At 62.0% G+C, this 22,961-nt stretch overlaps 4 protein-coding genes across 5 annotated transcripts; 3 read left to right on the top strand and 1 right to left on the bottom strand.

Annotated features, from left to right (window-relative positions):
* Positions 1-974: 974 nt before the first annotated feature.
* Positions 975-16,376, bottom strand: CYB561D2 (cytochrome b561 family member D2). 2 transcript variants are annotated; one of them, XM_083869407.1, is made up of 3 exons: positions 16,083-16,376; positions 1,703-1,740; positions 975-1,493 (listed from the first exon to the last, which is right to left on the bottom strand). In XM_083869407.1, exons 2-3 carry the CDS (start codon positions 1,712-1,714, stop codon positions 990-992), a joined length of 516 nt encoding a protein of 171 aa, XP_083725533.1. In that variant the 5' UTR covers positions 1,715-1,740; positions 16,083-16,376; the 3' UTR covers positions 975-989. The 2 variants fall into 2 exon arrangements, with proteins under 2 accessions (XP_083725533.1, XP_083725532.1); XM_083869406.1 differs by lacking the exon at positions 16,083-16,376 and adding an exon at positions 1,822-1,967.
* On the top strand, positions 2,145-5,759 carry NPRL2 (NPR2 like, GATOR1 complex subunit). Its single transcript, XM_083869404.1, has 11 exons — positions 2,145-2,273; positions 2,441-2,532; positions 3,004-3,172; positions 3,416-3,524; positions 3,802-3,938; positions 4,210-4,307; positions 4,394-4,430; positions 4,572-4,665; positions 4,740-4,857; positions 5,028-5,170; positions 5,482-5,759. The coding sequence occupies exons 1-11, from the start codon at positions 2,202-2,204 to the stop codon at positions 5,547-5,549; spliced, it is 1,137 nt and encodes a 378-aa protein (XP_083725530.1). The 5' UTR covers positions 2,145-2,201; the 3' UTR covers positions 5,550-5,759.
* Positions 5,766-15,905, top strand: ZMYND10 (zinc finger MYND-type containing 10). Its single transcript, XM_083869408.1, has 12 exons — positions 5,766-5,881; positions 6,440-6,548; positions 7,060-7,176; positions 8,257-8,310; positions 8,405-8,557; positions 10,513-10,601; positions 10,891-10,991; positions 12,259-12,431; positions 12,720-12,845; positions 14,593-14,714; positions 14,916-15,041; positions 15,656-15,905. Exons 1-12 carry the CDS (start codon positions 5,787-5,789, stop codon positions 15,738-15,740), a joined length of 1,350 nt encoding a protein of 449 aa, XP_083725534.1. The 5' UTR covers positions 5,766-5,786; the 3' UTR covers positions 15,741-15,905.
* Positions 16,377-17,012: 636 nt separating the features above from the next.
* Positions 17,013-22,795, top strand: RASSF1 (Ras association domain family member 1; the record flags this gene model as incomplete). The annotated part of the gene is given in 7 exon segments (XM_083869366.1): positions 17,013-17,262; positions 18,270-18,274; positions 18,276-18,392; positions 20,691-20,795; positions 20,874-21,162; positions 21,580-21,695; positions 21,802-22,795. Coding segments are annotated over 7 exon segments (1,029 nt in total). The 3' UTR covers positions 21,949-22,795.
* Between the last annotated feature and the right edge of the window lie 166 nt (positions 22,796-22,961).

The raw sequence follows: 22,961 nt of genomic DNA, 5'->3' as shown, positions 1-22,961 counted from the left end.
TCCCAGATGCTCCCAGCAGGAAGTGGGAAATCTGCAGGGGGAGAAAACTGCCTGCACCCCAAAAGTCATCCTGCCCAAGGAGTAAAGAGGGCTTGTTGCACTCTAGCTGCCTGAAAATTTTATTGAATAAAAGCTCTGGATACAGAGGAATTTTTCAGCCTGGGAGCCGCTCCCAGCTCTCCAGCCCTGCCGGGAGCAGGATGCGTGCTGGAAGGAAGGCTGTTGTGCCAGCAAGGAGGTTTCTTCCTGCCTTCCCAAGGATGCATCACCCAGGTCTGTGCCTCCCCCGTGCTCACGCTGTTCCCTATGACTTGCTGACTGCAGGTTCACAGCCCGGCTCAGTAATTTGCTCTGTAAACTGACCCCACTCCCCCAGGCCGAGCCCAGCCCACGGAGGAGGGGTTTAGAGGGGTTTGTGCGTGGCAGTGGGTGCCCAGACCCAGGGCTTTGGGGCAGAGCTGCCCGCTCTGATCCCAGGAAGTGCCCATGCCGTGGGGACACACATGCTGCTGTACCGTTGCTCGAGTGCCACCACCCTGCCCCAGCCCTGCCAGGGCTGAAGCCACAACCGCGCCCTGTACTCTCCCGGCCAGGCTGCCCCCGTGGCAGGAGAGGCAGTGTGGCGCCTGCTGCAGCCTCCTGGGAGAGACGGGACTCTCCACCCTGCTCACCAGGATGGCTCCTCTCCTGCCCGCTCCTGCGTGGGAAGGGAAGAGGAGCAGGAATCCTGAGTGAGCCCTCCCTTTCCTACCACTGAGCACCAGGCTGCCACAGGGCCTGGCAGCTGTGCTGAGGAACATCCCCACTGAGGCAGGGCTGAGGTGTCACACACATCACAGCTGCTCCCCGGGGACAAGACACTATGGACAATCCAGGACTAACGAAAGACGAGTAGGTAGAAACCAAGTTCCAAGGAGACCCTGTGCGAGCAGAGGGCCTCCAAACGGAGACCCAGCTTGCTCTGGGAAGTTCAGGTCAGCACCAAGCCCTCAGTGCTGGCTCCGCTTGCGGTACAGGTATGCATTGCTCACCTGGTTCATGATAACCAGGCTGGTGACAAGGGGACACAGCATAGCGAGGTACCACGAGGCACCAGTCACCGTGGTGGTGAACCAGAGGGAGCACATGCCCAACATCAGGCTGGCACAGCCCAGCAGGTAGCCCACCAGCCCTGAGGTTGCGTGGTACAGCTTCAGCTTGGCCAGCGTCCAGTTCTTCATCAGCTTGGGGTAGAGCAGGAGCACGCCCCCAGCGCACTGCCCGCCGGCGTACAGCACGGCCAGCAGCCCTGTCAGCCCGTGCCAGGTGACAAAGTGGCCCTTGCCGTTCAGGTGCTTGTTGTAGGTAATGATTCCCAGCCCCAGGAGCGCGCAGAGCAGGGCGAGCAGCTGCAGGGCCCAGTGCGCCCGCACTCGGATTTTGCGGGAGAAGGAGCGCAGCAGCGAGGTCTCCGGGGAGAAGATCAGCAGCGCTTCGGTCATCAGGAACGAGAACTAGGGGGCAGAGGGCAGCGGGATTGGTGCTGGCCAAAGGTCCCACGGCCCGGGGCCTTCCGGGGCCCGGCACCCACCGCCCGGGGGCTCAGCCTCCCATCACCCGGGGCTGCCGGGGCTGGGCACCCACCACCTGGGGACTCCGCCGGCACGGCCCCCGCCTGTCCCAGGCAGCGGGGCGGTGACCGGGGTGGGGGGCCGGCACTTACCGCGAGGGCCATGAGCAGCGGGTGCCAGGAGAAGAGACCTGGAAGGGAAGCGCAGGGTGAGGTGAGCTCAGACATCCGGCCCTCCCCGCGTCCCCGGCCCCGGCCCCACCGGCACTCACTGGATCCGGGCCGCGCCAGCACGGCCACGGCGGCGGGGAATCCCAGCGCCACCAGGTGCGCGGCGGCGCCCGCGGCCACGCGCAGCGAGCGGTACAGGCGGGACTCGGTCTCGGCCGTCAGGGCCATGTTGGCCGGGCGGACACAACCGCCACCGCCGACATGGCCGGGCCGCGGCGCGGGCTCCGATTGGCTGAAACGGGCTGTCCGTCAGCGCTAAAACCCCGCCCCCTCCCCGCTGTGCCGCCGCTGAGTGGCTGAAAGTGCTGTCGTTCAAGGCGCAGGCCCGCCCCGCCGTGCGGCCGTGTGATTCCACGGGAGCGCCGCTACGGTGGCCGGCTGGGGGGCTGGGGCCGGTGTTTGGGCCGCTCCGCGCCCCGCCATGGGTGGCCGCATCGAGTGCGTGTTCTTCAGCGAATTCCACCCCACGCTGGGGCCCAAAATCACCTACCAGGTGCGGGGAGACCGGCCCGGGGCCCGCAGCGCCTGCCCGCGGCGGAGGGGCTGGGACTGGGCCGTGGCAGCGCCCATGGAGGGGAATGGGGCACCGGGACAGGGTGGTGGGCGCTCCCCGCGGAGGGACGGGGCTGGGCTGGAACGGAGCCTCCTGTGCCGTCGCAGGTCCCCGAGGACTTCATCTCCCGGGAGCTGTTTGACACCATCCAGGTGTACGTCATCACGAAGCCCGAGCTGCAGAACAAGCTGATCACCGTGTGAGTGCGGGCAGAGCCCCGGGCCCCGCTGTCCTGCCGGGCTCGGTGGTGTGACAGTGACAGTGACAGTGCCAGCGCTGGGCTCCGGGCCCGGGGCCTGCAGGGTCACTGCCGTGCCCCCAGGTACCCGAGCAGAGGGTGGGTGGTCACATCATGAGGGTGGCTGGTGCTGCACCTGCTGCTCTGCCAGCCTTAAATCCAGGAAAGTCAGACGAGTCTGACTGAGAGCTGTACGGGTTTCGAAAGGAGACTGTTTCCTTTTCTGAGGGATGACTCTTTCCCCACTTCCCACCACCACCCGCGCCCCCTTTTTTCAGACTGTGATTTACACTCTGAGCATGTAGGGCTTAGGCATCATTTTTCCTGCAAGGTTAAGAAGCTTGTACCTCCAGAGCCAGCTGGGAACCATCCCTGTGGGGCACTGGAGCCTCCCTGAGGGCGCAGGTGCAGGTCAGAGGTGTCTCCCCACAGGACGGCCATGGAGAAGAAGCTGATCGGCTGCCCCGTGTGCATCGAGCACAAGAAGTACAGCCGGAATGCTCTGCTCTTCAACCTGGGCTTTGTGTGTGATGCCAGGGCCAAGGCCTGTGCGCTGGAGCCCATTGTGAAGAAGCTGGCTGGCTACCTCACCACCCTCGAGGTGAGGCCTGGGCACGGCCAGGCTGCTTCCCAATCCACCCCACAGGGCGTGGGCACCTCAGTAATGTCCTGGAGCATATTGGGGGCCACTAGGCATTGCTGGTCCAGGGGCTGGTTTTACAGAGAGGAGGGGATTGTGCTGGTTTCCTACAGATCACTTCAGTTTTAAAGGAGAGCAGGATCTGGGCTCCAGTAGCCAGCAGTCCTGGGGAGAGGAGCTGACTTGACTTTCTGCTCTCTTTAGCTGGAAAGTGGATTCATCTCCAACGAGGAGAGTAAACAGAAGCTGGTTCCCATCATGACCATCCTGCTGGAGGAGCTGAATGCCAAAGGGAAGTGCACCCTGCCCATAGGTACGGCCAGGACAGGGCAGTTCTGGGAGTCAGCTGGGCCATTCCCTGCCCAGGCTGGCTCTGCCTGTGCTGCTCCCAGCAGCTCCCTGCTTGTCTGTGCTTGGAGCTGGGGGTGTCTGAGACAGCCTTGCCCTACCTGGCTCCAAGGGATGGGCAGGATGGGATTATGGGCTGCAAACACCTTGTTCTGTGTGACACTGTGGTGTCCTGGGACTGATGGTTGCAAGCTCCTGAGGGAGCACTGGTTTCCATGGAGACTGGGCCTTTTCTCGGGCAGATGAGTCAAACACGATCCACCTGAAGGTGATTGAGCAGCGCCCAGATCCCCCCATCGTGCAGGAGTATGATGTCCCTGTCTTCACCCAAGACAAGGATGATTTCTTCAACTCCCAGTGGGATCTCACCACGCAGCAGGTCCGTGTGCTTGACACTTTGAAGGGGATCTGTTTCCAGACCACTGGGAGAGTTGGGCTGTCCTGGAGATCACCATGTTAATGAGCACAGTTTGGTGCTGCCTTGTCTTTGTGCTTGGGCCTGTGAGCAGATTCACCAGCACAAGGTTAAAGTGCACCTCGGGATGGAGCCTGCCCATCAAAGGTGCTCCCAGATGCAAGGGAGCTGCCTGGGGTTCAGACTGATGCCCCACTGCTCTCTTCCTTTTAACTCTTGCCTTCTCCTCCCCCAGATCCTGCCCTACATTGATGGGTTTCGGCACGTGCAGAAGATTTCGGCAGAAGCCGATGTGGAGCTGAACTTGGTGCGCATTGCTGTGCAGAACCTGCTGTGAGTGCCTGGAGGGGCTGGGCAGCCCGAGCAGGGTGGTGGGTGCTGCCAGAGACCGCCTCTCACCTTCTCCTGTCCACCTGCAGGTACTACGGGGTTGTCACGCTTGTCTCCATACTCCAGGTGGGTCAGGGCTGTGACCAGGATTTGGGCAGTGGCTGTGCCGTCAGGGTGGCTGTGGAGGTGGAACAGCAGGGTTGGAGTGGGCTGGGCCGGTCTCTCAGAGCTACAGCTGAGCAGAGCTGGTTTTCCATCGCCCTCCAGTACTCCAATGTCTACTGCACCACGCCGAAGGTCCAGGACCTGGTGGATGACAAGTGCCTCCAGGAAGAGTGTCTGTCCTATGTCACCAAACAAGGTACAGTGACTCTGCCTGGTGATGCTGGCCCAGGCAGAGGGACAGAGCAGCTGACTGGTGATTTGTCCTTGCAGGGCACAAGCGAGCCAGCCTCAGGGACGTCTTCCAGCTGTACTGCGGGCTGAGCCCTGGCACCACCGTGCGAGACCTGATCTCCCGGTACACCCTGCAGCTCCAGAGGGTGGATGAGAGGTCAGAGCCCTCCTGATCGGTCCCTGAGGGCAGTGGTGACACTGGGGGTGGCAGAGAGAGTGAGCAAGAAGTACTCCCCCAGTACTCATGCAGTGGTGGGGCATGTGGAGAGCTGGGCCATTTGACACCTCAGCATTGTGGCCCCAAGTCTCTTCCCTCCTCATCCCCAGGAGGCTGATCCAATTTGGTTTGATGAAGGGCCTTATCCGGCGGCTCCAGAAATACCCAGTGAAGGTGGCCCGGGACGAGCGGAGCCACCCAGCCCGGCTGTACACAGGCTGCCACAGCTACGATGAGATCTGCTGCAAGACTGGTATGTATCCTTAGGACCCAGAGGATCCTCTGCTCCGTGTGGGCCCCAGGGTTGGTGGGAGACACGAGAATGTCTGCGTGCCCACAGCTGTGTACTGGTCCTGGATTGTTGCCCCTTTGGGAGCCATCAGACTGCAGGGAGATGGGAGTGTGGGCCAGGCTCTTCTCCAAGTCTGGCTGCCAAGCCCATGCTGCCCGGGGCATGGCTCGGGGACACCGCCCAGCCCTCTGACACTGCTGCTGGGCACCCCACTGACCCCACACAGGCACCCCACTGACACCACACTGACAGCCCACTGTCTTACTCCCCAGGCATGAGTTACAAGGAGCTGGATGAGCGCCTGGAGAACGACCCCAACATCATCGTGTGCTGGAAGTGATGGCAGCGATGGCCGATGACCCTCACTAGACCCGTGTCCCCCCACGCATCCCCCGTGTGTCCCCCGCTGTCCCCGCTACGTGTCTCCGGAGCGCCCCGCTGGCTGCGGCTACTCCTCCGCGCCGCCAGGGGACACCAGAGGCCGCCCCTCGCCGCTGCCGCAGCCGGCCCGCAGCGAGTCCTCCGCGCCGCCAGGGGGCGGTAGCGGCGGCGCCGTTACCACAGCGACGGGGACGCCATGGCCGCCGTGCCCGCGCCGCTGTGCCCCGCCGAGGCCGAGGCGCTGGTGCAGGCCCTGCAGGGCTCTGAGCTGCGGGACATCGGCGGGCAGGGGTGCGGGGACCCGCCGATGGGATGTTCCCAGGGTGTCTGGGGGGAGAGAACATGAAAGCAGGGCTTTAAATTTAGCGGGGGGGCGGTCCCCTTCGGGGCTGTTGGAGGACAGGAGGGGGCCCAGTTCTGGTGCCTGCCCCGGGGTCACGGTGGGGGTGAGGAGGGGTCGCTAGAAGGTTTGGGGTAGAGAGGAGGACTGCTGGTTTTGAGGTAACCACAGAGGGTCGGGGTGGAGTGGGGTGAGGTGAGAAGGGGCTGCAATTCTGGAGTATTCGTGGAAGGACTGGGGGGGATTGGAGGGCCCAGGGCGAGGAAGGGTCCCAGATGTGAGGGTCTGTGAGGGTAGGGGTGATGGAGAGGCTCCCTCTGGTCTGTGGTGTCCCCAGTGAGGGTGTTGCTGGGGGCAGGCAGCAGGGCAGGGCTCTCCCAGTGGAGCTATGGCCCCAGGTTCAGAGCACAGTGTGGGGTTACAGGAGCAGGTTTCCCTGCACGAGGGACCCTCGCCGAGCCAGTGGCCAGAGGTGTGTGGCCCTGATGTCCCCCCTGGCTGCCCCACAGATGGCTTCGGCAACACGAGTATGTGGAGAAGCTCAACATGCATGGTATCCTGAGCGCCTCAGCGGGCCAGGAGCAGCTCCTCACCGAGCTGCTGGTCACCCATGCCAAGGTGAGCCTCCCCGGGTGCAGGAGTGATCCCCACAGCTGGGGCTGTCCTGTGGGCAGTGTGCAATTTTGGAATAAAATGCTGAAGAATCTGTTATGTCTCTGGAAAAGACGTTTGACTGGTGGTGTGCCAGTTTTGTTTTTAAAAATAAATTAAAAGGTCACGCTGTGGTATTTCTACTTGCTGGTGTCTGGTTTGTCTCTTGGAGGTTGTTTGGTCTCCTTCCTGCACCAGCCCCTCTGGTTGCAGATCTCTGCCCTGTGCCTCAGATGTCCCAGCCCCAGGGTGTGAGATAACCTGGACCTGCCCAGCTCCTCAGGGTCACCTTCGCCCTCTGCAGCCCCAGGAGCTCTGCCCTGTTGTGAGAAGCTGCTTATTTCTGAGCTGGATGAATACAGAGTGTGCCCCAAGGCTACCCTGGGCAACTGCAGTGTGGCTGACCATTAGCAACAAACTGGTTTCCCCTGCAGCAGTGATCTGAAAACCTTCCCTTCCCCATCCCTTCCCTGTCTAGATTCCTGTTCTCATTGGGGAGCTGATCTCTGTGGAGATCTGGAAGCACAAGGTCTTTCCTGTGCTGTGCCGGCTGGAGGACTTCAAGCCCAGAAGCACCTTCCCCATCTATGTGGTGGTGAGTAGAGAGGATGGGGGGAATGAGCCTGCAAATGGGTCAGGCACAGCTGTGCTTGAAAATAAACATCACCCTGGAGGTCTCGGAGCTGAGGTTTTGCATCCCCCCAGGCTGAGGTGGGCAGTGGGACAGTGGGAAGTGCCTGGTTTCCCAAAGCCCGTGCAAGCCCATACCCTTGCCCCCAGGAGGGACAGGGACTCACCAGGGAAGCCTGGCTTTGTGGAGAGCTGTCCCTGCTCTAATCCCACACAGGGGCTTACAGGAGCTGCTGGTGGAGCAAAAGCCATTCCTGGAGGCAGCTGTGCTCCTGGCTTGCAGGTCCCAGTGTTGCCCCTGCTCCCAGGCTGTGATACTCCTGGGCTATTTTCCCCCCTCTGAGCACTGTTTTTCTCTGGCCAGAGGCTCTCCAGGGTTATGTGCCCCTGGGCTAACAAAAATGTAGCTTTTTCTTACTGAGCTCTGGGGACCGGTGGTCCCTTGGGCCTTTCTTTGCAAGGGAATGATTTCCAGATCTGGGCTTTGCAGAGCTCTTGACCTAAGGGAGACCTGCCTGAGGCTTGGAAGTTTTAACCCATTTTCAGTCCAGGGTAATACCTTGCAGGGCAAGGTGGTTTCTTCCCTGAGCAGCCAATTGCCTCAGGGCGGGTATTCCATAGTTCCCAATCTTGGACAAGGCTGTCTGCCCCAGTCCCAGGGCCTGGGAGAGGCACAGCCATGCAGAGCACTGTCCCAGCTCAGGCACTGGCTCTGTGCTGGTGCCTTGCAGCTCGCCCTAGGACAGTGGTTGTCCTGCCCCTGCAGCACAGGCAGAGCCCTGAAAAGCCCTGCCTGCTGGGAAGTGTGGCTCTCCATTGGCATGTTGGGAGTGTGGCTCTCCACAGACATGTCAGCCTAAATATTAATATGAACTGCATGAACTGGAATTGTTTTGAAGGTTGCATCACTTGTATTTTCTCTTGGACTAGTTTTTGGCCACAACTGCATCAGCAGCTTCTCAAAAGAGCCCTTTTCCCTGTCCCAGTGCCCATGTCCCCAGTGCTGCTCCACTGTTAACTCACTCTGGCCATTCTCCTCCCACAGCTGCACCATGAAGCCTCCATCATCAACCTCCTGGAGACAGTGTTCTTCTTCAAGGTGAGAGACAAGTCCATCTTTCCTCCAGTGAAAAGTCCGTGGGGGTGGGAGGCAGTGGGCACTGACCCTGTGTGAAACCCTTGTCACTGTGAAGGAGATCTGCGAGTCAGCAGAGGACAGCATTCTGGATTTGATCGATTATTGCCACCGCAAGCTGACCCTGCTGGCAGCTCGGAGCACCAAGGCACAAGCAGTGACCTCAGCAGAGCTTCGTGCTGAGCTTCTGGCCAGCCCCTCATCCATGCAGGTGAGGAGAAAGTCCTGTAGCTCCTGGGGGCATGTTTCGTGGGTTGCAACCATGGGGCCTTTTTATAGATTGCAACCCTGGCACCTCCTGCCCACCTCAGAGGGTGTCTGGTGCTTCTCTGTGGCTGCACCCACCCCCCTCCTCTCTGCAGACTGACTTCTGCCTGTCTGATGCCAGTGCCAGCCTCAGGCTTCCTGCAGGACATACTCAGAGCTCTGGGGTGGAACATGCTGGAGGGTAGATGAGCAAAACATTCAGTAGAGGGGCTTGGCCATTTTCTGTTGCTCTTGGAAGCTGTGTGGATATCTCTCCCTGAAGTTTGGGAAGCCACCCTGGGTCAGGCTGCTGCTATAGCCAGCCAGGGTTACCCATGAGAGAGTTCTCCTAACAATCAGGAATTGTCCCCATGTGCTTCCCCCAGCTTCCTTTATTCTCTGAGAAATAGGTCCTCTGAGCTGGACTGGGCCAGCAATGTTACTGGAGTGTTCCCAGGTTAACACACACCTTCCCAGAGCAGAAGCTGTCTTTGCCTCTGGGGCTTCTCAGCACCTGGAACTGCACATCAGGAGGAGTATCTGGAAGAGCAGGGTTAAAGGGAGAGCCTGAATCTCCCCTCGCCTCCATCCTTTGGCTTGTTGCCCAAGCACATACTTCTCTTTCAGAAAAGGGAAGGAAGTGGAGGGATCTGGAGCACAATAGGGATGTTTTCCAGGAAATGTTTTCCCAGCTGGGGAGGGGAAGGGGGTGTCTCTGTTACTGCTTTGACACGAACTTAAAAACCCAGACCTTTTCTAGCCAATAGGATCCTCAAAAGCACTCATCTCCCAGGGAGCCTGGTTTCCTCTGATTCATTCCAGCCTCTCTTGACTCTGTGTACAATAACCCCTGTGAAAAAAGCTGTTCTTGCCATCTCCTGTGCTGTGGAGCCTGTTGTCTTTTGGAACTGTGTATGGTGGTAACCCCTGTTCTGTTGTTCCCCTCGAAGGAAAAGATAGTCCCTGTCTCCAGGCAGCAGAAATGAGGTCTGGATACAAGGAAAAGCTGTAGGACAAACCTCACTAGGGCAGTTTAGGGAGGGAGGAGGCAGAGAAGAGCCCACAAGGCTCTCTTAGTAACTTGTGGGGCACCAGCACAGGGAGCACAGAGCTGCTTACCACAGAAATCTGGAAGGCAACTGTTGCAGTGGCTCTTCGGAGAAATATAAGAAGCTGAGATCAGCACTCTGCACGCCAAGTGTGAGCTGCATCTGGGACTGGAGAGAAGCTGTGCCTGAGCCAGGGAGAAGGACTTAGCACCTCTCAGAATGGCCCTCCCCATGGTCTCAAAAGAGGCTGAGTCAGAGGGTGGTCAGGCTGCCAGGGGGAATGAGTGGGGTGTGTGTCCGTACTGTCTGCAAGGGAAGAAGGCTGGGTGGCTGGAGAGCATGGCACAGCTGTGGGCTGGGATAACCACAGGCAGATATTCTTGTTGGCTATTCCCAAGCTGGAGGGAAGAGGCAGATCCAGGAGGGTTGGACACAGGACTGCGGCTGCACCAGGGCCAAGTTTCTCACTCCTCCCCCTCCTCCTTTGGTTCCTTTGCTGATCATGAAGCTCCCCTCTCCTTCAACCCTCACAGGTGTCCACAGGGCCGTGGGTCACAAGATGATCCCAGAAAGGGAGAGAAGCAAAATTTGGGACCAGCCTCTCTCAGGGGGTGTTCTGGTGCAGCAGCACTGCAGCCAGTAGCCACATGTTAGAGGCAGGGACATGAGGGGAGGGCAACTCTGGGCTGCAAGCTCTTCTGTGGCTGTGCTGGCAAACAGACAGTGCTGGCACAGTTGAGACAAGAAACTGTTTTTCAGGGCTCTGTTTTCCTACCCAGACTGTGGTTACCAATGCAATCAACAGCCTGCCTCCCTGTAGCTCCTGGGTAATGGGGCCTGAAATGCCAAGGCTGATCCTGTCCCTCCACAGGAGCTGCAGAAGCAGGCAGAGATGATGGAGTTTGAGATCTCCCTGAAGGCCCTGTCCGTGCTGCGGTTCATCACTGACCAGGTGGACAGGTAGGTGCCCAGGAGCAGCAGAGGATGTGCCCAGCTCTCCAGATGGGATTCCTGTGGGGTCACAGCGGGTGCCTGGACTCCTTTCAGCAGCTGGCCATGTCCACAGTGGCAGTGGCACTGTGCCCTGGGAGGCAAACACAGCAGCACTCCACCCTGCTCCATGGTACTCCTGGGATCTCAGATCATTGTTTCTTTCCTGCCTCTCCCAGTTGCCTCAGGGAGCATTTGTAGATACAAATTCTGGCATTAATCTGCAAGTGGCTTTTCCCCTCTTCTGTCATATCTCCAGTCTGCCCCTGGGTGCACTGACACGGATGCTGAACACCCACAACCTGCCCTGCCTTCTTGTCGAGCTGGTGGAGCACTGCCCCTGGAGCTGCTGGGAAGCAGGTATGGCTCATGCCCCATGGTCTCTGGGGCACCGTGGTGCTCTGCTGGGATGTGCATCCACTGAGGGATCTGCTGTAGGAGCCCTTGCAGAGCTGTTCCCCTCTCTACCCTCCTCAGTGCTCCCTGCCTGAAGCTGTTCAGCTCGAGAGTAGCTGCAGCACAGCTGGGCTGGGGACCTGGCAGTGCTCCCAAAAGCTGATCCTCACACAGGGCTGGTCTCTTGTGAGTGATCACAGCCAGCACTGGAGCGTAGAGCCTCTGCCAACCCCACGTGCTCCTCTGAGAAGTCTTCTGGACACAGCAAGACCAGAGTGCCTGTCCCAGCTTCTCTGGGTCTTTTGGGGCAGCACCGACTAGAGCCAGATGTGGTCTCTCCCAGGCAGAAAACTTTGCCCTGATTCTGCTGATGCTCCCTGAGATTCAATCTTGCCAAAGGCCCCAGAGCAGGCTGTGGTCATTGGCCATTGTCCCCCACCTCTGCAGTGAGGCAGGCCCCCCACACCCCCCCAGCCTCCCGCTGCCTGCCCTGCGGTGGGGCACAGCCCGGGGCGTGGGAACCCGCGCTGGCCCGGCCCCGCACGGGGGTCACAGCGGGGGCAGGGCAGGAAGAGCTCTGGAAGCACGTGGCCGTGCCTGCCGAGCAGCCCAGCTGGATGCGGGAGCTTTCCTCCTTCCTCTGGCCACAAAACACATCCCTTCTCCCTGCCTGTGTGAGAGGGGTGTGAGAGGGAGCTTTGATCCAGGGCCCTGAGGAAGGGACTGGAAAGAGACGAGCACAAAGGCATTTCCAGGCTCTGCAGATGCAGGGTCACATCCTGCTCCATCCCCCGGAGCCACACAGTAGCTGTTGGAACTTGTTTTGTCATATCTGTTATATTCATGCTGCTTCTGGCTTTGCCTGGCAGAGGAAGCTCTAGAAGAGTGGCTGGTACCCTGAAATGGGTCTTTCCAGCCACTGTTGTTGCAGCATGGGCTGCCTCACTGCCCACCAGGGCTTTACACTCGTGGCCAAGTACAGAGGGAGATGTCTCAGGGATCTTTCTGTTCCTGCCACAGAACTATCGGTTTAATGCGTCCTTTCTGCTTTTCATGCTCTCTAATATTTTGCCTCAGTACCAAGTAGGCGGCTATGTGGAGCAAAAGGTGGGGAAACTGAGGCAGGCAGAAGCAGAGGGTGAAGTGAGGCAGTGAGCACAGGCCAGCATCCCCCCTCTGAGCTGTGTTCCCTCAGGCAGCACTGCATCTCCCTGGTCCTTCTGTCATTCAGGCAAGCTCAAGAAGTTTGAGAATGGCACATGGCATGTGGTGCCCCCTGAGGACCAGGTGAAGATGACCAAACTTGACGGGCAGGTGTGGCTTGCCCTCCTCAACCTGCTGCTCAGTCCCGAGTGCCAGCGCAAATACCACTTTGATGGCTTCAACAAGAGCCAGCTCCTCAAGGTAGGACCCTGCAGCACAAAGGCCCTGGGCCCTGGCCAGCACTGGACACCTCCAGATATCTGTCCCCATCCTCACTGTGGGCTCCAAGGAGCCAGTGGTGGCAGAACAGCAGGTCTGTCACTGTAGCAGCAGCAGCAAAGCTTGTGTTTGAGTGCACCTCATGAGCCCCCATTAGTCTCCCTGCCACTGCACCTCAAATCCCTGCTCTTGCCCCGCTGCATCCCCAGCTCTGACTCCTTTGTCCTGACCTCTCTCTGTTCAATTTTCTCTCCCCTTCTATGGGCACAGCTCCGTGCATTCCTGACAGATGTCCTCATTGACCAGCTGCCCAACCTGGTGGAGATGCAGAGGTTTCTGAGTTACCTGGCAGTGACAGACCCCGCTCCCCCCAAAAAGGATCTTATCATAGAACAGGTATCCTGTGGCTTTTTCATCACCTCTACAGCCTGATTAGCTGTTTTAAGACTGATAACTCCCTACCCCTTTTTTCTTCCACCAAGCTCAGCTCTGGAGTGATGATGCCCTGGAAAAGCAGCCAAGTACCCATTTCAGTTACATCCTTATTGCCAGCAAAGCTGCCTGTGGCTGATGTGAAAGCCTTCTCCTGCCCTGCAATGTCCAAGCAATCACATCTAAAGGCATAAATGCTGGGTTATAAACAGCTCTCCAGGTCACACTGAGCCCTGGGATGGCAGCTGCATGGGGCAGACACAGGCACTGGCTTGTTTTGACAATTAACTTTTCATTTGACATTTATCAGTGTTTTCCTGTTGAATTCTGGACTCCACAGGGAAGTCCCCTTTCACAGCCCTGGTCTAAGGCTGCTTGGCACACTGTGTACAGAGGGACATCATGATCTGGTGATAGAGTCTGGAGTTAAACTGGTCCCAGCTGGTGTCTGGGCCTTTGAGAGTTAGGCCATGAAGGTCTTTAAACATCCAAGAGGTTCTTGGGGGTTTTAATCCATGCAGCGGTAATCTCTGGAGAAAAGTGTTTTCATGTGTTTCTACTGCCTTCTTGTGAGCTGAGGGGAGAAACAGTGTGGGGGCAGATCTGCAAAGAGGCTTCTGAGAAGAACTGAGAGCACTGAGGCTCTTCCCCGCTGCCAGAGGCTCCCACACCACTTCCTGGAGGACATGGGTACATTGGGCAGTGGCTGTCTGGGCTGTCCCCAGTGGGAGCACGCTGTCCCCATCACAGCTGGCTGTATGGCCTGGGAGGAGGGTGATGTGCTCTATCAGAGGTGGCTGTGGCTGAGCTGGAGGCATGGCCCAGGCTGGGAGCTGGAGCTGGGGAAGCTGCAGACTGGCAAGCCGAGCTGTTGGGGCTGGCAGCAGGGCAGAGGTGGACATGGATTCACGCCACGTGCCTTAACTGCCAGCGTGTTGGTGGCACAGTGACAGGCAGCTGCCACACTGGGACCTCCTCCAGCCCTCAGCCAGGCTGCTGCCCTTCTCCATAGCTCTGCTTTTGTGCCGGTGCTGCCCCTGCCCCTGCCAAGGGCTGGGGCTGAGCCCAGGGACAGGCATGGGGAGCCAGCAGGAAGCACAGGCACGGGCTCCCTGCTCTGCCCAGAGAGCGGTGAACTCACTCCTTGTTGCTGAGCCAAGCTAAGGAAAGGCCTTTTTCCATTTGGCTGCTCCCAGAGCAGCCTCCTCCCCTTCTTTGGCTATTTTTACTCTGCTGGAGAAGGCAGCGCTGTTTGAAGCAGCATCGTCCGCCCCAGAGCCTGAACTCAGTGCACTGCTCTTGGCTGGGATGTTGCCTGTTGCGCCGGCCAGCCCTTCCCCGGATGTTCATCTTCAGGGAAGTGATGAGCGGAAAAATCTGCTCATGCTCAGACAAATGGCTCTGGTTCACGCTGCTGCCACACGCGGGGTGCTGAGGGCCCTTTTCAGCAGCCCAGGCCCCGAGGCTGAAGACTCATTCCCAACTGGACCCCAAAGGTTTTGCCTTGTTTCCCCTCAATGCCAACTGGATCCTTTCCCTCAAGGTACCCAAAAGCACATCCTAACACCCCCTGCACCTCTGCCTCTGCCTCTGCTTGCCCTCCTGGAGGGCCATGCTTCTTGTTCCATGGGCTGGTTGCCTTCTGCCCAGACCCACAGCACCTTTTTTTGGGTGCTAGCACCTCTTCCTCCTGGTCTGCCTCTCCCACCAGGTTCCTGTCATCTGGGACCGTATCCTTAAGAAAAACTCAGGGAAGTGGGAGGCCATTGCCAAGCATCAGGTGAAGCATGCCTTCAGCCCCACTGAAGAGGAGTTGAAGCTCCAGGCACGCAGGTGAGGCCCTGGTACAGGTATATGCAGAGAGCCCAGTGGGGCCAGTATCTCCATTAGCAGGGCTGGAGCTCAGCACTGGGAGGACAGAGGAGTCTGTGGCAGTGGCTGGAGATGTCCCCTCAGTGGCAGAGTGCAACAGGGACAGCTCACTGCTGGTCAGCAGTTCCCTGTAAGCAGCCTCACCCCTCTCTGCCTGCACAGGTGGGCACAGACCTACAGCCTGGACGTGATGGAGGCTCTGGCCGCTGACAAGCCCCGCTGCAGGGTGTGTGGTGCAGAAGCAGCCAAGCGCTGCTCTCGCTGCCGGCAAGAGTGGTACTGCACACGGTAAGGGAGCCCTGCAGCCCCTCCCAGGCCCCCCTGAGCCCCTCAGTGCTCCCCAGAGCACCAGATCTCACTGGAGAATGCTCTGGGAGGGCCAAGGAAAGCCAGGGGTCCCATCACTGCTCAGCACCCCTAGCTCTCTGCTGGCCACGTACCTCTCCAAATCTTGTGGGGAGGCTGACGTGCTGGGCTGCTGGTGGAGGAGGTGCTGGTGAGGGTTATGTTGCAGCTGTGAGGTGCTGAGCTGCCTCTGCTCACACCAAGAGCCGTGACAGGTTGGGTTTTCCGTGGTGATACAATCTCCCTCCTCTCCACCTCATGGGGCAGGAGTAGGAAAGCACCCGTGACCTTGTGGCTGTAGGTGACAGGTTGGGATGTGGCAGCTGGGACGGTGGCAGTAAATTAAATCTCTGGTCCTGAACCATCTGGCAAGGTCTGCTGTTAAACCTCCTTAACCCCCCGGTCTGGGGCCACATCCACCCCCTTCCTGTCTAATGCTGGGCTATATCAGCTCTCCTCCAGCTCCCAGAGGAGTGTGGTGCTGGAGTTTGTTGCTGCTTTGCCCCCAAGGATGGATGCGGCTCCACTGCCCCTGACAGCAGCTTCCCCCTCTGCAGGGCATGCCAGGTCCAGCACTGGCAGAAGCACAAGCCTGCCTGCAACCTGATGGCTGAGGTGGCAAAGAGTGTGGATGACCTGTAAGAGAAGTGGTGTCTGGCATCTGGCTCATAGCTCAGAGAGGTAGAGATTCCCCCAGTGTGCAGCCCACAGCTGGAAGGAAGCTGGCAAAGGCCCCTTCTGCCTACTTCCAGCCCCAGGCAGCACTGGCCAGGGTCAGCTTCTCCTCTCCCACCACCTCACCATGCTGCCTTCTCCAATAAACTTCCTTGTGCATCCCACAGCAGCTTGGCTTCTGCTTTTTCTCTCCTAGCTGAAGATAACAAACTGCTTCCTCCCCTCCCTTCCACACAGTGAAAGGCGTGTGTCCATTTTCCCCTCTGAAACAACAGAAATCCCAGAGAACCCAAAAAAGGTTGTGGTTACCTTACTGCAGCTGGGGAGGGAAGGGAGTGGGAAGGCCTCTGTGCCACCTCGTATCATCGTCAGAGCAGCGTGGGGAGCAGAGGATGTGGTTTGCACCAGCACCATGCTGTGAGATAGAGGTTCTTGGGTATTTGTCATCTTCCACCTTACAGGGACAATTCAGCCCATTTCCTCTCCCTTGATGTGATGTTAGCACCAAGGGCTTGGCCCTCTTCCCACCAGCGTTACCAGTGCACAGGGTTTACTGGTGGGGATGCCTTGGTATGCATCCCCACCTTCCACTGGTCAGCATCTGCTGCCAAAGGGCTGGAGCCTTGGTCTGAGCACAGCTGGGAAAGGTTGGCCATGTCCTTTTCTCTCATGGGGTGCGGGAGAATCCCTGACACATAACAATGGGCTTTGCACCAGGGCTGCTGCTGCTGCAGGAGCCACGACAGCAGCAGGAAACCATCTCGGTCCAGCTGCAGCCCCGGCTGAGCAGCCCGTGCTCGGAGCTCAATGAACGCCTCACCCCAAACCCCGGCTGCACGTCCAGAGCTGCAGTCAGCAGGAGCAGGAACGCTCTTCATAACTCTTCGTCTGCTTCTCACCCGCTGCCAGGAGCGCCTCCAGCCCCTTCCCCACTGGGAAACTGAGGCAGGGAGCGCAGTTTGTCCTGTTCCTGCGAGGAGAGAGAGAGCGGAGCGGCTGCAGCGGGCCCCCCCTTCCCTCGCGGCGGCTCCGGGAACCTCATCCCCGCCTCCAGCCCGCCCCGCCGGGCTCTCCGGACTGGAGTGGGCGATCGGGAGCCCGGGGCATCGCGCCGTTCCTCCCGCCTCTCCTGCCTCAGTTTCCCCGCGGTGCCCGATCGGGGCGGCCCCTCCCGGTTCCCGCCCCGGCCTCGGCCCGGTGCCGGCCCCCGTCTCGCCGCCGAGCAGCGGCCGCCGGGCCATGGAGCTCATCGAGCTGCGGGAGCTGCAGCCGGAGCCGCGGCCGGGCCGGGGCCGCCTGGAACGAGCCAACGCGCTGCGCATCAGCCCGGCCCGCCGGCCCGGCCCCGGGGCGCATCCTGACCCGCGGCTGACGGCGGCACCGGGCGCCGGGCACCGCTTCGAGCCGCGGCGCCGCGGGCTGCACACCTGGTGCGATCTCTGCGGGGACTTCGTCTGGGGCGGCGGCAGGAAGAGCCTCCAGTGCCGCCGTGAGTACCGCGCCGCGTCCCGGGCCCCCGCACCCCCGCCGCCGGGCATCCCTGCACCCGGCACCCCCGCCAGGCTCCGGGCGGCCCGCCCGTCGGCTTCCTCAGCGCTGGGCATCCCCAGCGAGCACCAGATTTCCCACCGCCGGGCATCCCACCAACCGGGCGCCCCTACAGGACACCGAGCATCCTGGGAGTAGGCAGCCCGCTGAGCACTGGAAGTCCCAGCACCGGGCATGGCTTTCCCAGCACCGGGCATGGCTTTCCCAGCACCGGGCATGCCGCCACCGGCGGGTACAAAGCATCCTGCCATCGGGCACCCCCACGGGTCCCCGACCATCCTGGGAGTGGGCCCCCTCACTGAGCACCAGCTGTCCCACCGCTGGGCACAGGCAGCCCCAGCAGGCACCGAACATCCCAGCACCGGGCTGGGTACAGGCATTTCAATACCGATAACCGCCACCAGGCATCCTGTTGCCAGACATTAATTCCATTAGTTTGAGCATCACCATTCTGGGCAGCTGCACCATCACCGGGCCTCTGGGCACCAGGAACTTCCACCAAACACTTGACACCCCTGTACTGAGCACCCACATCAGGCACTGGGCAGCCTCATACAGAATACCCTCACCTGGCACCACACATCCCTGAACTGGGTACCTGCACCAGGTACCAGGTATTCCAGCACTGGGTACCCACACTGGCCACTGGGCATTCCAATACTGGACACCCACACTGGTGTCCATCCTGGCCATCCCTGTACAGGGCATCCCAGTACCAGGCACTGGGCACACCGTGCTGGCCAGCCCAGCAGGGAGCACAGGCACCGGCCAGGACGTGGTGCTGTGTCCCCATGTCAATGCTACCCCTGAGCCCCTGGGCACAGCCTGAGCAGACAGCTGACACTGTTCACCATGTGCCAGCCCTTGTCCCACCGTGTACCAGCACCCTGACCCTTTCCCTCAGGCTGTGCACTGCTGTGGTGACACTGCTCCTGTCTCTGTCCCCAGACTGCAAGCTTCACCTGCCACTATCGGTGCCGAGCCCTGGTGCGGCTGGACTGCAGTGGCCCCCCGGGTGCCGGGGATGAGGATGACAGCAGTGAGCAGGTGTTGGAGAAGGACACCAACGTGGTAGGGCCTGGGCCTGTCTGTGAGGGAGGGCTTGGGCAGGGGGTGCTCAACCTGGGGGCCCTGCTGGGCTGGGGGGGCTGTGCTGGGCTGTGCCGTGTGAGGCCATGTAATGGCACACCAGCCTGTGCTGTGCCGAGCTGTGCCAAGCCTTGCTGTGCTGGGCTCTGCTGGGCTTAGCAGAGCTGAGCTGAGCTGTGTGAGGCTGATGTGCCAGGCTGTGCTATGCCATGCCAGGCTGCACCATGCCAGGCTATACTGTGCCACACTGTGCCAAGCCTTGATGGGCTGGACTGGACTGGACTGGACTGGACTGGGCTGGGCTGGGCTGGGCTGAGTGAGGTCGTGCCATGCCGTGCCGTGCTGTGCCATGTCGGGCTGTACTGTGCTCTGGCGAGCCGTGTCGTGCCCGTGCCGCGCTGCCCGAGCCGAGCCGAGCCGAGCCGAGCCGAGCCGAGCCGAGCCGAGCCGAGCCGAGCCGAGCCGAGCCGAGCTCAGGCAGGGCACAGCCGTGTCCGGGCGGGCGCGGGTGAAGTCACCGCCGGAAGCGGAGCCGCCGCGCCGCCCCCGGCTCGCATCACCCGACGGGCGGGGCGGGGCAGGGCAGGGCTGGGGCCGCGCTGGGCCGGTAGCGGGCAGGGCGCGGGGGACGTCGCGCCGAACCGAGCCGGGACAGAAGCGCGAGAGGGACCGGGCTGAGCCGAGCGGGACCGCGATAGGGACCAGGCAAAGCTGAGCCGAGACTGAGATTGAGACCGGGTGGAGCTGAGCCGGGACTGAGACCGGGACCGGGCGCAGCCGAGCTGGGACCGAGACAAGCCGCGATAGGGACCGGGACGAAGCCGAGCCGAGCCGGGCCAAGGGCCGGGCCGAGCGGAGCCGGGCCGAGGGCCGGGCCGAGCGGAGCCGGGCCGAGGGCCGGGAGCGGGCTGAGCCGAGCCGGGAGCGCACCGAGCCGGGCCCCGGCCCGTGGGCCGGCCGGGCTGGCGCGGGGCCGGGTGTGCCCGTGTCCCCGCCGGCCCGGTGGGGCTGCGGGCCGGGCGGGCCGGGCCGTGCCCTCCGCCACCGCCGCCGTGCCGGTGCCCGTGCCGGTGCCCGTGCCGGTGCCTGTGCCCGGGGCCGGGGCGGGGGCCGGGGCGGGGGCCGGCGGGGCCGCGGGCTGCGGGGCGGCGGCGCTGGCGCTACGGCGGGGCGGCGCGGGGGGCACGGGGGGCAGCACGGCCAGCAGCGGCTACTGCAGCCAGGAGGACTCCGACTCCGAGCCCGAGCTCTTCTACACCGCCCGCACCTCCCTCGGCCGCCGCCCGCGCCGCCGCCAGGTCGGTCCCGAGCCGTGACGCCGTGGGGGACACGGGTGACGTCATCGGGAGCGCGTTCCCCGGGCCGGGGGCTGGGGGGCGCGCAGGGGTGGGCTCGGTGCGTGGGGAAAACTAGGGGTGGTATTTCCTTGGAGGGGAGCTTGGCCCTGCGGTGGGGCAGGAGTGGGGGCAGGCGTGGCCCTGTGGAGTTGGATGTGGGGTGAGCGAGACACCGCGGGACGAGCCGGGTTTCGCTGCCCAGCACGGACACCCCAAGGTCCCGCAGGGCTGGAGCTGCTCCCAGCTTTGGGGGTGCCGGGACAAACTCTCCGGACAGCTTCACAGCTGTCCCCGTCCTGCAGGCACCCCCGCAGGGTCCTGCGGGCCGTGGAGTGGCTGTCGGCGCTGGGAGCCCCCCGTGCCGTGGGGACACGTGCGGCGCTGTGCGGCAGCTCCGCGGCCCCGCGCAAATAAACACTCATTAGTGGCTGCGGGTGGCGGAGACGCCGGGCCGGGACGCTCGGGTGCCCCGTCTGTGGGGCCAGCGCTTTGAAGTGGGGCGCCGGCGGCAAGGGCGGACTGTGTACCCTCGGCCCGGCCCTCCTGCCTCAAATGTCAGGGCGTCCCCGCGGGCGCAGAGCCTGCCCAGACGGCCCGGTGCCGGGCTCTGCCTCGGGTACGCCTCTGTGATCTGGGGTGCCGGGAGGGGACGCGCGGCTCCGGGTGTCTTCGCAGCGCGTTCACACAGCCCTGCAGCCCCAGGGACGGGCGCTTGAGGGGTGGCCGGTGCCGGTGTCCCCGGAGCAGGGCTGGCACCGCGGTGAGCTCAGCTGTGCGCCCCCGGCACAGCCCAGCTCGGCGCCGGCCGGGCTGATGCAACCCCGCGCAACCGCCCGCGCCTCTGCCGCTGCTGCGGGACGGGCTGGGGGCGGGCGGGACACCGCGGGAGGCGGGACGGTCCCCTCCGGCCTCAGTGCCGCTCAGCCCGGCTGCTGTCACGCAGGATGAGCCCAGCGAGTGGGAGAAGACAGAGCTGGATCAGGCGCAGGTGGAGCAGCGGATCAAGGAGTACAACAGCCAGATCAACAGTAACCTCTTCATGAGCCTGGTATGGGGTCGGTACAGGGCCGGGGGGGTCACGGTGCCCTGCCCTGACCCCACTCACGCCCCCATCGGTGTCTCGTAGAACAAGGACGGCTCCTACGCCGGCTTCATCAAGGTGCAGCTGAAGCTGGCTCGCCCTGTCGCGGTGCCGGCCGCCAATCGGGGCCCCTCCCTGCAGGCGGGGCGGCCGCACCCCCAGGGTGTGAAGCGCCGCACGTCCTTCTACCTGCCCAGAGGGACGGCCAAGCACCTGCACATCCTCTCGCATACCCGCGCCGGCGAGGTCATCGACGCCCTCCTCCGCAAGTTCACCGTCATCGACAACCCCCGCAAGTTCGCCCTCTTCGAGAGGTCTGAGAAGGATGAGCAAGGTAGTACCCCAGGGTGACCTTGTCCTCACAGTGGTGGCCGTGTCCCCCTATTGTCACTTTCCCCTGGGTGGTGGCAATTCCATGGTGGTGATGTCCCCAGAGTCCCCCATGGTGGTGGCAGCATCCCCGTGGCAGTGGTGTTGCCATAGTGGTGGTGCCCCCGAGTTGGCAATTTCATGGCAGCGGTGCCCCGATAGTGACCCCTTTCCTTAGGCAGCAGCATCCCCTTGGTGGCAGCATCCCTGTAGCAGTGGTATCCCCCTTTGGACACTGTCCCCCATGGCAGCAGTGGTGTCCCCTGTGCTGGAGATGTCCCCACAGTAGCAGCAGCAGTGTCCCCGTAGTGGCAGTGTCCCCGCGGTGGCGGTGCTGTCCCGGTGGCAGTGTCCCCGGGGTGACACGTGCCTGCCGTGGCAGTGTACCTGCGCAAGCTGGCTGACGATGAGCGGCCCCTGCGGCTGCGCCTGCTGGCCGGCCCCAGCGAGAAGGTGCTGAGCTTCATTCTGAAGGAGAACGAGACCGGAGAGGTGAACGTGAGTGCGGGGCCGGGGAAGGGGCTGTCGCCCTCGTTGCCCGGGGGGAGGCAGCGTGGGGGGGACGCGCCAGTTCCCCTTGTGACGGCAGCCCTTGTGCCCGCAGTGGGACGCCTTCACGCTGCCGGAGCTGCACAACTTCCTGCTGATCCTGCAGCGGGAGGAGGAGGAGCACCTGCGCCGGCTGCGGCACCGCTACGCCTGCTGCCGCCGGAAGATGCAGGAGGCGCTGGCCACGCGCACCCCGGGGTGACCGCCACGCTTCCACGCGCCTTCAGCCAGTGCAGCAGGATCCTCGCCCGCCGGCGGGTGGGGGCGCCAGGGAGGGGGGGTGGAACGGGGCACCACGGACCCACTGGGCTGTCACAGGCCCCATGGGGCTGGCCCAGAGAGTGAGGGTTCCTGGTGGGAGCGAGAGCGAGTGTCACCCTGGAGTGGGTGTCCCCAGTATGTGTCCTGGGAGGAATGAGTGTACCCCGGGGGATTGGGTGTCCCCGGGGGAATCGGTGTCCCCAAGAAAGCTTGTGTTACCTGGAGGATTGTGTGTCCCCAAGGGAGCATGTATCCTGGGGGATTGGGTGCCCCTGGGGGAATGGGTGTCCCCAAGAAAGCTTGTGTTACGTGGGGGATTGTGTGTCCCCAAGGGAGCATGTGTGTCCTGGGGGGAGCAAGTGTCACGAGGGGGAATGGGTGTCCCAAAGAGAGCATGTGTTACCTGGAGGATTGTGTGTCACCTGGGGGATTGTGTGTCCCCAAGGCAGTGTGTGTCCTGGGGGGAGCAAGTGTCACCTGGGGGATTGTGTGTCCCCAAGGCAGTGTGTGTCCTGGGGGGAGCAAGTGTCACCTGGGGGATTGGGTGTCCATCCCCAAGGGAATGGGTGTCCCAAAGAGAGCATGTGTTACCTGGAGGATTGTGTGTTACCTGGAGGATTGTGTGTCCCCAGGGCAGTGTGTGTCCTGGGGGAAGCAAGTGTCACCTGGGGGATTGGGTGTCCCCAGGGGAGAGGGTGATATGGGGGGAGCGAGTGTCCCCAGAGAAGTGAGTGTCCCTGGGCAGAAGCAGGGCATCAAGCACCAATAAAGGCATCTTGATGACAGCACGTGTGGGCCTGCGGTGTGTCCTTGGCGGAGCGGGCTGGGGTGGGAAGGGACGGGATGGGAAGGTCCCCCCGTGTGGGTGTGCCATGGGCGCTCCCACGTGTGCGGGGTGTCGGCGGCGGGACTCGAACCCGCGGCTCCCGCGCTGCCGGCGGCGGGCGGGGAGGA

Source organism: Zosterops lateralis (assembly GCF_965231275.1).
Source record: "Zosterops lateralis genome assembly, chromosome: 11".
Taxonomy (NCBI): domain Eukaryota; kingdom Metazoa; phylum Chordata; class Aves; order Passeriformes; family Zosteropidae; genus Zosterops; species Zosterops lateralis.
This window is presented reverse-complemented; position numbering and strand designations above follow the sequence as displayed.

Bases quoted from the DNA above. Each gene is read 5' to 3' on its own strand.
- CYB561D2 (XM_083869406.1), bottom strand. From the start codon at position 1,948: ATGGCCCTGACGGCCGAGACCGAGTCCCGCCTGTACCGCTCGCTGCGC. The intron at 1,741-1,821 runs GTGAGTGCCGGT...CTTCCCTTCCAG, and splicing joins GCTGGCGCGGCCCGGATCCA to GTCTCTTCTCCTGGCACCCG. The intron at 1,494-1,702 runs GTAAGTGCCGGC...TCTGCCCCCTAG, and splicing joins CGCTGCTCATGGCCCTCGCG to TTCTCGTTCCTGATGACCGA.
- NPRL2 (XM_083869404.1), top strand. From the start codon at position 2,202: ATGGGTGGCCGCATCGAGTGCGTGTTCTTCAGCGAATTCCACCCCACG. The intron at 2,274-2,440 runs GTGCGGGGAGAC...GTGCCGTCGCAG, and splicing joins GGCCCAAAATCACCTACCAG to GTCCCCGAGGACTTCATCTC. The intron at 3,525-3,801 runs GTACGGCCAGGA...TTTCTCGGGCAG, and splicing joins GAAGTGCACCCTGCCCATAG to ATGAGTCAAACACGATCCAC.
- ZMYND10 (XM_083869408.1), top strand. From the start codon at position 5,787: ATGGCCGCCGTGCCCGCGCCGCTGTGCCCCGCCGAGGCCGAGGCGCTG. The intron at 5,882-6,439 runs GTGCGGGGACCC...GCTGCCCCACAG, and splicing joins CGGGACATCGGCGGGCAGGG to ATGGCTTCGGCAACACGAGT. The intron at 10,602-10,890 runs GTAGGTGCCCAG...TCATATCTCCAG, and splicing joins ATCACTGACCAGGTGGACAG to TCTGCCCCTGGGTGCACTGA.